A 14,930-nucleotide genomic window follows, 5' to 3' on the forward strand; every position below is an offset into this window, starting at 1 on the left:
TACTCGTTTTATTATTACAAAAAAAAAACTGATTTTTAACTTAATAATGAACAGCTTACAGAACATGGAAATCTATGCAACACACAGCATATAAAACGATTATCTCATGCTTCCTACTGCCGCACACACTATTTTTATTTCATTTTATTATTATCTTTTTTTTTATATATAATGAGCATCACAGGAGAGCACAGGTAGAGGCAATGATGGGCATGATTCAGGCTAGAGTTTGTTTACATGGTGCCGGGTGAGAGACAGTGGCGCCATCTATATGTAAGCACTGAAGGTCTGCTCTTCCCACTGGCCTCTTGCTTCCCATAGCCCCTAGTTTCCTTGCTTTCCACTCCACCAACTGAGTTTTATTATATTCCATTTCTCGCGCTCATTCTCCTTTTTATTCCTCTAATTAGTCTGGGTTTATTTGTTAGGCTAACGTTAACTTATCCCCAACTTCAAGTGCGGCTAGAATTCTTGTTTTATGTTTAATTAATGTTTTTGTATCTCCGTGTTAAAATCCTCCCTGTTACCTCCTTTATTAAATCCCATTTTTGTGTCTTCTACATTTCCCCGGTCCTTCAGTTTTTGGCCATTTATTATTTATGTTTATCTTAGTTTATTTAAATTTTATGGTGTTTTTTTATGCTTTGTTTTAGTGGAATTAATGAATTGTCTCCGTGAACAGTCCTCCATGTTATGTTCATTACACCCACTTACCTATCTCATACACAATTTTCCCACCATAAAATACCCCTAACCGCTTCATATATTTACTGCCTTTATTTACCTACAGTCTATTTTGTTGTTTGTTTCCTACGAAGTGTTATTTTAATAATCTTTCATCTCCGTGTTTCAGTCTCCCTGCTTCCTCCCCCACTGCCAACCCTCCCGGAGCGCCCCTTGTCAACTTCACACCCGCCGGCACTCGCAACGAATTTATCGATCATTTATTTCAAACTACCCTTGTCTTTACTCCTCCATGCATAATTAATTCGACTTATGGTACGAGTTTGTTTTATCACCACCTGTCACTCGGCTGTCACAAGCGCGCGGTGTTGGCAATGCTAGAGGGTGCGGTATGGAAATACTGTGGGTTTAAATGGCAAAAATAAAATATATACATGTTTATCACACATTTGAATTTGTATATTGGGTAGAAAATAAACGGGAAAATTAATCTAAAAATAAAAAAAAAATGCGCTATATCAATTGGAAGAATAGAAATAATAAGGAAAGAGTTTACACATATACTTGGGAAAATATACGGTGTTTATCATTCATTAAGATTTTCACAGTAATCAGAAAATAAATGAAAAAATAACAAGATGATAAATAGACAGTCTGATAATAGCAATGATATAAAGAAAGAAATGGCAGAGGAAATCACATGAACACAAGGCTTTTTTTTAATGCACAAACTGACGTGATTTCCAGCCTTAGTGAATGGTGTCTCATTATCGTACGGCTGTTGATAAGAAATATGTACTGAGAATTTGTTTATTGTTCTAGCTGAATATATAAGATAGGTAATAATTTGCACCTGGAAGTATCAAATGCAAGTTAAAAGTAAAATAATGCAAGGTACTAAATAATAACGAATTCCATTTAACAATACAATAGAAAAGCTGAAAGAAAAGTACGAAAATAAAATTAAAATGAGTAAATTTGATGAAAGAAAATTAATAATAATGATAAAAGGGAAAATATAAAAAAAATAAATAAATAAACGTTGACAAGTACTAATTGTGATTATAATAAACACGACAAAAAAAAATAAATTAATGAAAGGTAAGATAATAAAAGAAGGAAAAGATGAAAAATGCAAACTTCCTGCCTGAATGAAATGAATAAATGATGATTTGCTGATGATAGTGTCAAATTGCAGGAACTAAAACAAAAAAAAAATAAATAAATAAAAGAGAATAGTCATAATAACGAAAACAGAAAAAAATAAATAAAACAAAAATAGAACGTAGAAGTAGATATGATTAACCAAATACACCTATATATTAATGTACAAAGGTAAAAAAAAGACTTAGGTGACAATGATACAGTATAATAGAATAAAAAATGTAATATAATGTACGGTATTATCTTATATAAAAGTACAAAATGAGAAGTAGATAAAATTAACCAATACATTAATATTAATATAGAAAAGTAAAAAAAAGACTTAGGTGACAATGATACAGTTTAATAGAGTAAAAATGTCATATAATGGTTGGAATTATCTGATATAAAAGTACAAAATGAGAAGTAGATACAATTAACTAATATAGGTAAATATTAATGTAGAAAGGTAAAAAAAAAGACTTAGGTGACAATGATACAGTATAATAGAATGAAAATGTAATATAATATTTGGACTTATGATATAAAAGTAGAAAATGAGAAGGAGATATGATTAACCAATACAGGTAAATATTAATGGACAAAAAAAAAAAGAAAAGAAAAAAAACTTAGGTGACAATGATACAGAATACTAGAATGAAAATGCAAAGTAAGGAATTGTTTGATATGAAAGCAGAAAATGAGTAGTAGATAAAATTAAGCCAATACAGGTAAATATTAATGTAGAAAGGTAAAAAAAAAAAAGATAACAGGTGAGGATGATACAATATAATAGTATAAAAATGTAATTGATATAAAAGTATAAAAATGCATAGTAGTTTGTAATACCCTAATTTGTAAATATGTCAGATTGATGTTATTTATAAAAGAAGTACAACAAATGTAATTCATCATACATTTGTTGTCATCTTACATAAATTCTTTCTCTTCACCATAAAGAATAATAAAGTTGATAAAGAAATAAATGAAAACTTTAAAATAATGTAAACTATATCTTTCTGGTGAACAGTCTGAGAAAGTAAATAAATATAAAAAATAATAAAATAAAAAAAATAAAAATAAAGAAAGAAAGAAAGAAAAAAATAAAATGTGAACTATGTCCTTGCAGTAAACACAGAAAAAATAAATAAATAAAATATGGAAAAAAAACTAAATTTCAAGCACTTTTTTTACTAAATCCAAAACTTCATAAAAAAAAAAATGAAAAAAATAAATAAAGAAAAAGAAAAATAGAGAAATAAAACCAATGGTAATACTGATGAATGAAAATACTGACTGTACTTAAACCTTTACATACTGTCTTTGTGGCTACTTCATCAATAACAAGTGCAGGAACACACACACACACACACACACACACACACACACACACACACAGAGCAAAACATTCCCTTCTTTCTTTTCCTCCACACAAAACAAACAAATAAACAAACAAAACAAACAAACAAACACACACACAACAAAAAAAAAAGCACACATACACACAAAAACATTCCTTTCTCTGTTTTCTTCCACACACACACACACACACACACACACACACACACACACACACTCAGGCACACACTAAAGAAAAAAAATAATAAATAAATAATAATAAAAAAAAAACAAGATAAATAAACAAACAAAAAATAAAAAAAAATAACATTAAAAAATCACACCAGAAAAAAATAAATCAATCAATCGTCACCATCAGAAACACCACCATTTTTCAGAGGCGAGGAAGGAGAAGGAGAGGGAGAGGTAGAGGAGCTGGTACCACTGCCCCGCCCATCACACTCCAAGCTTCCCTGCCCTGCCTGTGTCCTCGGGGCCTCAGAGGGCTTGAAGAAGGACCCAATGCCTTTCTGCCACTCCGGGACGGGCTGTGGGTTGTACGAGTTTCCACTGCTGTACCTGAAGGAAGGGAGGAATTAGGATGAATTGGAAAAACAGAGACATGATGGAAAAAAGATGAATTAGGTGTAGGAAAATGGGAGATAGGGAAATTTGTGTGTGAGAGAGAGAGAGAGAGAGTGTATAGATAAAACAACACATTCATTCCTGCCACTGTGAAAATAAACTGTATGGAAGTGAACTGTATAGAAATTAAGCCATATAAGTGTCTGGGCAGCAGCTGATAGGGAAAGACTCAACAGTATTTTATTAAGTACACTGATAAAGAAGTAAATGAATAAATAAATAGATGGATAAGTAGATAAACATGTCAATAAGTGAATACATAATTAAATAAATCATATAGGCAATTTAAGTACTAAATAATCTAATGAATAATCGAATAGATGAATAAAATAAATAAATAGTCAATTAAATAAACAAATATATAGGGGTAAGTGAATACATAAATGATTAAATAGCCAAATAAATAAGTAAACAAACAGATAAATAAATAAATACATAAATAAATAAATAATAATAATAATGATAATAATAATAATAATAATAATAATAATAATAATAATAATAATAAGAAGAAGAAGAAGAAGAAGAAGAAGAAGAAGAAGAAGAAGAAGAAGAAGAAGAAGAAGAAGAAGAAGAAAAAAAAACTTGATAACTAACTTCAAAACAAATTTTCAAAACTAAACAAAAAAACAAAAAACAACAACAACAAAAAAAAAAAACACTTACTTGGAAGACTTGGAGGGCGTGGCAGAGGAGGAGGAGGAGGAGGAAGACCCCGCACTGGAGGCGCTGAAAACCTTACGTGGGGCCTTTGCTGCAGACACCTTGGTAACCGTGGCCTCGGCTCGCGTGCGCACCATCCTTGTGGGGGAGGGGGGGGGGGAGGAGGCAGTGTTAGGTGGTGCAGGGTCCCTCAGGTCTTCACTCCCTTCCGCCGCGACACACATGCCATTTTACAACCCCCAAGTTATAGATGTTCTTATTTCACTGTCGGGGCTGAGTCTAGTGATATAGAGTTTCTTGGCCAGTATCACATTTCCCAGCAAAATTAGGCCTATGTAAACCCGTTTGTATGTGAAATTTAGGCTGAAGCTAGACCAATATAGCGTTTCTCAGCCCGTATCACATTTCCCAGCAAAATTAGGCCTATGTAAACCCGCTTGCAGTTAAATTTAGGCTGAATCTAGACCAATATAGCATTTCTCGGCCAGTATCACATTTCCCAGCAAAATTAGGCCTATGTAAACCCCCTTGTATGTTAAATTTAGGCTGAATCTAGACCAATATAGCGTTTCTCGGCCCGTACCACATTTCCCAGCAAAATTAGGCCTATGTAAACTCGCTTGTACAGTAAAATTTGGTCCATTTAAGAAAACACCCATAAAAACTGCCAGGGCTGAATCTAGACCAATATAGCGTTCATCGGCCCGTATGAAATTTCCAAGCAGAATTAGGCCTATGTAAACCCGATGTAGTGTTAAATCTGGTCCACTTGAGAATACACCCACAAAAACACAAGGAATCTCTGTTGCCTTTGACATTAGCGTTGATGAAGGCACAATGTGTCATAACAAGCTAGCCCATGACAACCCAAGGGATCTGTGTCTCATAGCTAGGCCACCTCTTTCACTCTAATGGCCCGCCACTTAGGCAAGGGTTGAGAGTGAAAACTACCCCTTCTTCAGTGACTAGTTTGTTTTCCCTCTTTTCTCCCTCCCCAGCCTGTGTTTCACCCCCTATCTGCTCTACATGACGCCCTGGAGGGTTAGTCAAGGTGCTGCATGCCTTACCTGCTTGAATCACCTGACGCGGAAGAAGGAAATCCTTAAATATGAACAGCTGGGAACTATTTTGTTGTGGGCAGATTTGGCGCGCTTGGAGGTGTGACGTTGACGCGTCCTGCTTTGGGGACAGTCTTCGCATGGTATTTGTAGGAGTTTTAGTTTCTTGTGAGAGCTGGCAACTGCAAGCCAGGCTCAAGGACGCAGCCAGTGGCGGGAGTCAGTCAGACTCACGCCCACCTACGCTTGCAACCATTACAGTCACGTCCAGCCACTCTGTGTTTCTTTTCCACTCAACAGTATTGGAAAAATGTAAATAGTGCTATTTAAAAAAAATTTTCGTTTCATATAAATAATAAATAATTGCTTCAAAAATTTAATAAAAAAAAAAAACATGAACAAAGAAGGGGTACAGATAAATTACACATCTTACTGTGCATCTCACTCTCAGAACGGTTTTATTTATTTTCTATTTATAGTTTTGATATATACTATAAACGTCCATATACATTTTTTTAATGTATTATTAAATTTTTAGAAATAACTTAAAAAGCTAAATCATTACATAGACCCCGAAAAAAGAGAAAAAAGTATTTGGTTCCAGTGTTTATGTCGTCATTTGTTCGCGGGCATTTTAAACTCGTTATTGCGTCATCTTTCCCAGCCCACACAGACCCGTCACATCTAACGGTTTTCCTTGAGAATTAAGAGAAGACTATGGCCTGAGAACCCTGGAAGTATGTGTGTCAGTGTAATATACCGTGGCATTAATGAAAAAGAGTCTTAAATATGGTGACTAAATAACGAGGGTGAAGCTGACTTGCAAGACTAAAATTTTCACTCGTCTGACTGCAGCTTTTGGTATGTATGTTTTTCTTTTTTGTTTGTTTATGTGTAGAATTGCTGCTGCCGACCAATCTGTTTATATGTTTATTTATTTATTTTTTGTATGAATAAGATTTCAGTGGACCGTCTGTGGGGATGAGGGCGGGTTGGTCAAGTTAGGTTAAGTTTGGTTAGGTTTGGGTGGTTAGGTTTATTTGTTAAGTTAGGGTAAGTTAGGTTAAGTTTGGTTAGGTTTGGTTAAGTTTCGTTGGTTAGGTTTATTTGTTATGTTAGGGTAAGTTAGGTTAGGTTAGGTTTATTTGTGTTAGGGTAAGTTAAGTTTAGGTTTGGTTAAGTTAGACTGGGTTAGGTTAGGTTAGTCCCCCATGGCTAGGATGAAGGGGGATGTAATTCTACTTTCCAAAATCCTTGTCAATGAGAAATTCCCTTAGATTTTTTGTGAGTCCAGATAAATTTGCTAGATTTTTCATGGGTGTTTTTTTTTCATTAATTTGGCCTCCCCACTCAAAAAGACAGCTTCCCCAACAAGCACTTTACACATATACTACAGTTCTTATTTCCTTTTCATTGTTTTCTTTATGTATTTATCTTTTTTGTGTGTATTTTGTGTCATAAACTTTTATCACATTTATTTTCCCCATATATATAATTGTGCTCTCTCTCTCTCTCTCTCTCTCTCTCTCTCTCTCTCTCTCTCTCTCTCTCTCTCTTCACAAATAAGTCTTAATTACACTTTTCCCCAGAGTACATGAACATTAGGATAAACTGCCAGATTATAATTAAGCTACCTAACCTAACCAAGACTGGCTCACCGTAAACCTAACCAGGATGACTGAGATCCCCGTAATTCTGGTTTTGTTACCTTTATTCACCACACCACACAATACTGCAATACGTCACAACCATTGGCATACAGCAGGTCTTGACATACACTTCATCTTGTGTGTTAAAAGTGTGAATATGAAGAATTGTGCGAGGAAGAGGAACAAGAAAGAAAAGAGAGGGAAAAAGATGAATGAGTAAATTTGTAACTGTTATATCAAAGACTAGAAATGAGGAAAGTAAATAAATGATAAATAAAGGAGAAGAAAAGAGCAGAACTGAAAGAATGATAAATAATGTATGTATCAAGTCATTAAAATCTCAAATATCTAGACTTTATTTATTTATTTTATTTTTTATTTCTTTTGCTTTGTTACAATACCACACAAAAGCACAACCACAACACAGTCTTTTAGTAACAACCGTCATGTATTAGATCTTCAAAGAACGACTAAACAAACACATCAGAATATTAAATGTCCACTGGCAGTATTTTCCTATTTTATGCAGTTTGTTTCTTGTTCCTTTGCCACAAAACACCGCAACACACAACCTTTTTAATAACCACTGTCATGTCGAATCGCAGAACAATGACTAAATAAAACTATCAAAATGTGTCTAATGGATCTTTTTGCAGCTTGTTATGTCTGTATGAATATGTAGCTTTCCACTGTATCTCTCTCTCTCTCTCTCTCTCTCTCTCTCTCTCTCTCTCTCTCTCTCTCTCTCTCTCTCTCTCTCTCTCTCTCTCTCTCTCTTTGTATCAGTATGTGTTGTTATGTATGTATCAAGTATTTATTTATTATTAATTTTATCATGGGCTTCCTGCTGCACATTTTTGTCTTTTCTTTTCATATATTACTGGCACAATTATCCAGCTTTGCCTCGGTAAGATTTGTCTCTCGGAAGCACAGTTTATCACCCCAAGTCAGTTGTTCGTTCAGCAAGGCTATTTACCCAAACAGAACTTATTTTACAATGAACCTAAAATATACAGTGCATTGATTCAACGCCAAGCTGACAATGAGTGCTCCATTTGTACCTCTCCTCACCATCAAAAATGCAGGTTAAACAATGAATGTTAGTCGCCACTATTAACAAAGGGTTACGGTATACCTGACACCACCATCAACAATTGAGTTATTTATTTATTTATTTTATTTTATTTATTTATTTTTTTTTTTATGCATGAGTGACACTGGCCAAGAGCAACAAAAATTCAATAAAAAGAAAAAAAAAAAAGCCCACTGCAATGCCAGTCCCAGAAAAGGGTCCAAAGTGGTAGTTGAAAATTGAACGATAAGTGGTCACAGATTTACCAGAATAACTTAACAGTCTTTGGTTAGAAGTAGTTAAGACAGTCTATGTTACTCCCCACATCAGGAGGGACCCCACTACAAAATTTCATCACAATCAGTTCATTGGTTCTTCCGTGAGAAGCAGACACACCCACACACAGACAGACAGTGTGTTTTATTATATAACATTATGTATCATTTTGTATGTATTGTGTATCATTAATTTATATCATCAATAATACTGCAAGGTCTTCATACATAATAGATAAATTCACATCATTAATATCACAGCTACTTTTTCCGAGCATAACACACCGGTTCGTATCAACAGACCTTTTTATATTCATTTACATCATTATCAATACTGCAAGGCCTTCATGCATAACAAATTAATTCACATCATTAATATCACAGCTACTTTCTCCGAGCATAACACACCGGTTCAATATAAACAGTACTTTAGACATTTTTCATTCATTTACATTTACATAAATACTGCAAGGTCTTTCTTCATACATATCAAATTCACATCATTAATATCACAGCTATTTTTTCCAAGCATAACACATTAATTCATATTGTTAACCCTATTATTGCTATGCGCATCTTTCACTAACCTCAAAAGCACTGTAAAAATTGCTTGCGTAGAGAGAGAGAGAGAGAGAGAGAGAGAGAGAGTACAAAGTTATTTATTTATTTATTTATTACTATTTTTATTCATTTATTTTTTAGCTCACAGATATATTTAAAGTTGACTATAAAAATAAGTGTCTTAATTAAAGTATTTGGTGATGAAAGGGTATGGTGTGTGGCAGTTAAAGGGTTAATATTACTGCAGGAACTGTTATTTAATGTACAGTTAATATATTCACGTTGTCTATACTGCAGTTGGTTCTTTTCATGATTAACAAATTTATTCACACCCTCATTAACACTGCAGATGTTTTTGGTATGTAGCGAATCAATTTATACCTTAATTTATATCTTATCAACACCCTCATGCATTTATCTGAAGCATAACAAGGTAATCTACACCAAAAAATCTTCTCTATATCACTCATAACTTCACAACACCCCAAGTTCTACCAAAACTTCTTTTCACCTCAGACACTCATAACTTCACAACACTCCAATTTCTACCAAAACAACTTCTTCTCTTCACTTCAGACACTCATAACTTCACTCGAATTTCTACCAAAACAACAACATCTCCATCTCATAACTTCACAACAATCCAATCTCTACCAAAACAACAATTTCTCTTCACCTCACTTATAATTTCTCACCTGTTTTAACCTTCCCTTCACTTTCCCCACACAGACTAGGTACATACATACATACATATACACATACATACATACATTTCACCACCACCACCACTACCAGCATTGTTAGAAAGCCTTTAATGATACATAGCTGCTCTTTATATATTAATTTACAATACAAAACTAGCTGCCTAAGTTTGTCTGCTTATTCCCAACAAAGACAATGGGAACTGCTGTAATCCATCCATCCAATCCTAGTCGGTTTCTTCCCACCAGGGGCTGATGGGTGTGTGTGTGTGTAAAAATAATAATAATAATAAACGGTTTATTATTTAGGCAGTTGACAAACTGAAAATGTACATAGGGGATGGGGAAAAACTTAACATTAATCCTAACGGTAAGACTAATCTAGGAGGGAAATACTATCGATTGATTGATTGATTGATTGATGTGTGTGTGTGTGTGTGTTGTGTCTCGTCTGGCCTGTGTGGTATTGGTGGCTTGGTAGTTAGTTAGATAGTCTTTAAATGGGGCTGTGTATTGAAATGGTGAAAAAGATCAAGAAATATATATCTGGTTTGCTTTTGTGTCTTGTAATATTCTGGTTAATGGTGAAAAATAAGTAAATATATATCTGGTCTGTTTTTGAGTTTCATAATAGTTTGGCTAATGGTGAAAAAATAAATAATTAAATATATATCTGGTGCTTTTGAGTTTCGTAATCATCTGACTAATGGTAAAAAAAAAAAAAAGAAATACAGAGATCTGGTCAGTTTCTGTGTTTCATAACAGTCTCACGAAATCTAATGTTAATATTTTCTACAGGAACATAATTTTTAGGAACAATCATAAAGAAAATCACATATCTTTTAAACTCACTAATTTTTTCATATCCACCTTCACGTCTAACTTACTTAAACCTCACTGAACAAAACTCAACAAACCCTTAGCTGCATTGTCCACCTCACTAGTGCAAGAGTTCACCAGCACACTCACCCCCTTACTCTTAATCCTATTCTGTCCACCTCACTAGTGCAAGAGTTGACTAGCACCTTCACTCCTTCACCCCTTACTCTTAATCCTATTCTGTCCACCTCACTAGTGCAAGAGTTCACCAGCACACTCACTCCTTCACCACTCCCACTGATAAACTCTGCACCTCTGCCTGTTTATTTACTTGTGTGACTAGAAATGTTTCAAGATAATATTATCAAAACAATGAAATTAATTGTCTGCTTCTTTTTTTGTTCTCTCTCTCTCTCTCTTTTTTTTTTTTTTTTTTTTTTTTTTGTGTGTGTGTGTGTGTGTGTGTGTGTGTGTGTGTGTGTGTGTGTGTGTGTGTGTGTGTCCTTGGCCTGTCTCCCAACTTGTAAAAAAAATCTTATAAACTTTTCCTATACAAATTCTTATAAATTTTTACTGTGCGTCTTTGATAAATGTTTATGTTTCTGCATTATAAGCGTTTTCCTTTTTTTTTTTTTTTTTTTTTTTTTCTATCTCATAAACTCCATTAAACTTCATAATTTTTCCTGTGCACTTTTAATTATTATTATTATTATTTTTTTTTTTTTAGGTATCTCATACTTTTCGTACACAAAACTTCTTAATTTCTTCCTGTGCAGCTTCAACATGTGTCTCTGTACTATGACATTACAAATATTTTCTTTTTTACACCTATCTCATACACTTTTTCTACACAAATCCCAATAATTTTTTTATGCATTTTTAACATGTCTTCTTCTTTTTTCACTCTTCTCATAAATTTTATCAATACAAAGCCTCAATTTATTCATATGCGCATTTAACATGAGCATTTTTCTTTTTCTTTCCACTTTTGTCATCACTTTCGCTGCACAACCCTCATAACTTCATAAAGATTCTTCCTATGCATTTTTTACATTTCTTTTCTTTCACTCTTCTCATAAACTTTACTGATACAGAACCTCAATTTATTCATATGTGCATTTAACATCAGCATTTTTTCTTCTTTCTATTTTTCTCATCCACTTTCCCTGCACAACCCTCATAATTTCTTCCTGTGCACCTTTAGCAAGTGTCTCTGTAGGTGCGACTTCTGCGAGAGCCTCCTGCCACATTCCGAGCACTCAAAGTTTCTAATCCCAGCATGCACAGTCTCAAGGTGTTTGCCGAGCACCCCCTTCTGCGTAAACATCTTGCCACACTCCTCACACTTGAATTCCCTCAGGCCGGCGTGCACATCCCCATGTCTCTTCCAGGTGTTCTTGTGGCTAAAGGTCTTGCTGCATATCTCGCATTTATAAGGCTTTAGACCGCTGTGCACTGCCGCGTGTCTTGTCAGGTCGTACTTATGGAGATACTGTTTGCCGCACTCGTTGCATTTGTACATTTCGACGTCTGTGTGTGTGGCCGCCAGGTGCTTGGTGAGGGTGCTCTCTAAGGTGAACCGTTCGTCGCACACCTCACACTTATATTTCTTAACGCCTAAGTGCTTCTTGTAGTGCTGCCTTAGGTTGCTCTTATTTGAAAAGTGTTTGCCGCATACCTCGCACCTCTCGGACGTCCGGACACTGGCGTGGACGTTCATGTGTTGCTTGAGGTTGCTCTTGAAGTTGAATTCCTTCCCGCACTCCTCACAGCGGAACCTCTTGACTTTGCTGTGTGTGTTGAGGTGCTGGTCGTAGCTCGTCTTGTACCCGAACTCCTTGCCACACTCCCCACACACGTGTTTATTGATCTCCGAGTGTAGGTTGAGATGCTGCGTGTAATTTGCCTTGTGTATAAACTCCTTGCCACACTCCCCACATTTGTACTCCATCACGCCAGAATGGATACGTGCGTGCTCGGTCAGCGTGCATTTATACGCGAAACACTTCCCACATTCGTCACACTTATACTTCTTCACCCCATCGTGTGTGTTCAAGTGTCTCTGCATGTTTCCCCGCTGGCTAAACATCTTCCCACACACCCCACACTCATGTTTCCTCCCCGCGTGAACCAGCGAGTGTTGCCGCAGGAGGCTGGCGCGGTTGAAGAGTTTATTACACTGTTCACAGCTGTGTATCTCAACGCCAATATGACTCAGTGTGTGCTGTATGTACTGGCTCTTGTTTGGCAGGGCTTGGTGGCATTCCTGGCATTCAAAGGTCTTGTTCTCCTCCTCCTCCACACTGCTGCTTTGTTTTGTGTGTTGCTGGGGTGCCTCTGTCATGGCCTGTGTTGTCTACACTCCCACACTCACAGCTTATTGTGTCTCGTCTGCTGTTGGGAAGAGAATAATGTTGATGTTAGGTTTAGTTTATGACAGGAAGTACTGGATAGGATAGAACAAGAAATAATGGCTTTTGATAAGAAATAGTGAGTTGAGGACAAAATGATGAGCTTAGGACAAGAAATAATGGATTTAGAAGATGAAAGGGTTGAAAATACATATACATTTTTATCTGTTACTTTTTTATTATATCTAAACTTAAAAACAATGATAAGGAAATGTGTTCGCAAATATTTCATTGTCTTATTATTCCAATGACTTTTAAGACTCTAGTGCAAGTTATTAGGATTTTCAAGGGTGTTTTCAGGATTTTGGTGATGGCTTGACAGACTAGTGCAAGTTATTGGGGTTTTCAAGGGTGTTTTCAGGATGCTTTGACAAAAATTAGTGGGGGTTATTTGAGTTTCCATGATACCAGTGACAGTTTGGCATTCTTTAAGTTATTGGGGTTTTCAAGGTGTTTTCATTATTTTACAAACAGTTTGACAGACTCTAGTGGAAGTTATTGGGTGTTTTTAAGTGTGTTCATGATTCCAGTGATGGTTTTACAAACTTTATTGGAAGTTATTGGAGATTTCAAGGATGTTTTCATGATTCCAGTGACAGTTTGACAGGCTGTAGTGAAAGTTACTGGGGTTTTCAAGGGTGTTCTCATGATCCCAGTGACAGTCAGACAAGCACTCTGCCTCAATAACAAGGTAAAAACACCCTAGAAAACTTGACTATCTCTGTGGCCTTTGAAAACAGCCATGGTGACAGAACAAACGGCAGAACACTTACTGCGGTCTGCCCTTTAACATCACATCACCGCTCCCGCCCCATCCCTGGCATAAAAAAATTAATCGTGACCTACCAAACCAACCCACACATGCCCCACGCATATCCACAGGCATTCACACACCCCTATACGTATCCATATAGCCATACACACGCCCACAGGCATTCACACACGCATATACGTATCCATACATACATACACACGCCCACAATCATAAATACTTCCACACACACACCAGCGTAAGGAAATGCACACAGCCACGTAAAGAATGTTAAAAGTAAACCAGTATTTTCAGCGAGAAGGAAAATTAAGCTCTTACTGGTCTTTTAAATGGCTTGGACGGCAGCAACACGAGTGAGTAAACAAGGGCAGTACGCAAGCATAAAGGGAAGGAAGAGGTGACCATTTTATCAAGAAACGGAGAGGGTGAGTGAGACAAAACGCTCACTTACATGGGAAAGACACGTTATTGATAATGTTGATCTTTTTCCCCATTATAAACGCTACAGCACCGCACCGGGAGGATTATTACTGCACACGCGTTAGTCTAGATTTGCCAGGCCATAGAGGAAGGTGAATTGGAGTGTTGCCAGGGATCGATGGGACGAAGGGAAAATGTGTGCAAATGTTGACAGTTGGGCCAGGATCAGCTGATTGAGGAGGAAGGGGGGGAGGTCCTAAAGAAAATTTTCATAGTCCCCCCTCGCAACACTTATAATACCACTACTACTACTACTACTATTACTACTAAGCCAGTGAGAACATGTACAAATGCATGTTTAGAAAGTTGCAGTTGATAATGAAAAAAGAAGGCAATATTTATCATTAGAAACATTAAAAAATGGATATGAGGGTACTGGATGTAAAGAAAACGGCTATTAAACTTTATTCTCTATGCCCTCTCGCCAGGACTGTTTAGTGCCTCAAGGCTTAATAATGAGCTCTTTAATGTTGCGGAATATTTGCTATGCTACTTCTGAAACGAAAATACCCTTGAAGACCCCAGTAATTACCAGTAGGGCCTGTTAAACCCTCACTAAAATCATTGAAAAGACCCTTCATTGAATGAAAATAGGGAAAAGGTGTTTTTTTTTATTTATTTATTTTTTTTTATGTTGGAAGGACACTGGCCAAGGGCAA

The 14,930-nt window shown here is 35.9% G+C and overlaps 3 protein-coding genes across 9 annotated transcripts in view; 1 reads left to right on the forward strand and 2 right to left on the reverse strand.

Moving 5' to 3' along the window:
* Positions 1–2,037: 2,037 nt before the first annotated feature.
* Positions 2,038–5,709, reverse strand: LOC135095747 (PCNA-associated factor-like). Its single transcript, XM_063996827.1, has 3 exons — positions 5,541–5,709; positions 4,477–4,611; positions 2,038–3,744 (listed from the first exon to the last, which is right to left on the reverse strand). Exons 2-3 carry the CDS (start codon positions 4,608–4,610, stop codon positions 3,528–3,530), a joined length of 351 nt encoding a protein of 116 aa, XP_063852897.1. The 5' UTR covers position 4,611; positions 5,541–5,709; the 3' UTR covers positions 2,038–3,527.
* A 519-nt stretch (positions 5,710–6,228) lies between these two features.
* LOC135095743 (palmitoyltransferase ZDHHC20-B-like) overlaps positions 6,229–14,930 on the forward strand; it is a 53,616-nt gene continuing 44,914 nt past the window's right edge. The window contains exon 1 of the mRNA XM_063996810.1: positions 6,229–6,392. The gene's annotated coding sequence lies outside the window, so the exon portion shown is untranslated. The remainder of the gene's footprint in view (positions 6,393–14,930) is intronic.
* On the reverse strand, positions 11,080–14,450 carry LOC135095744 (zinc finger protein OZF-like). 7 transcript variants are annotated; one of them, XM_063996821.1, is made up of 2 exons: positions 14,323–14,450; positions 11,080–13,002 (listed from the first exon to the last, which is right to left on the reverse strand). In XM_063996821.1, the coding sequence occupies exon 2, from the start codon at positions 12,950–12,952 to the stop codon at positions 11,786–11,788; it is 1,167 nt and encodes a 388-aa protein (XP_063852891.1). In that variant the 5' UTR covers positions 12,953–13,002; positions 14,323–14,450; the 3' UTR covers positions 11,080–11,785. The 7 variants fall into 7 exon arrangements, with proteins under 7 accessions (XP_063852891.1, XP_063852892.1, XP_063852893.1 ...); XM_063996822.1 differs by having other exon boundaries at positions 14,308–14,441; XM_063996823.1 differs by having other exon boundaries at positions 11,080–12,999; positions 14,308–14,436.

This window comes from Scylla paramamosain, unplaced genomic scaffold (assembly GCF_035594125.1).
Source record: "Scylla paramamosain isolate STU-SP2022 unplaced genomic scaffold, ASM3559412v1 Contig1, whole genome shotgun sequence".
NCBI classification, from domain to species: Eukaryota; Metazoa; Arthropoda; class Malacostraca; order Decapoda; family Portunidae; genus Scylla; species Scylla paramamosain.

What these genes read in the sequence shown, in the direction of transcription:
- LOC135095747 (XM_063996827.1), bottom strand. Translation starts at nt 4,610, where the DNA reads ATGGTGCGCACGCGAGCCGAGGCCACGGTTACCAAGGTGTCTGCAGCA. An exon ending in ACGCCCTCCAAGTCTTCCAA is followed by an intron (nt 3,745 to 4,476) that starts GTAAGTGTTTTT and finishes CCCTTCCTTCAG; the next exon opens with GTACAGCAGTGGAAACTCGT.
- LOC135095744 (XM_063996821.1), bottom strand. Translation starts at nt 12,952, where the DNA reads ATGACAGAGGCACCCCAGCAACACACAAAACAAAGCAGCAGTGTGGAG.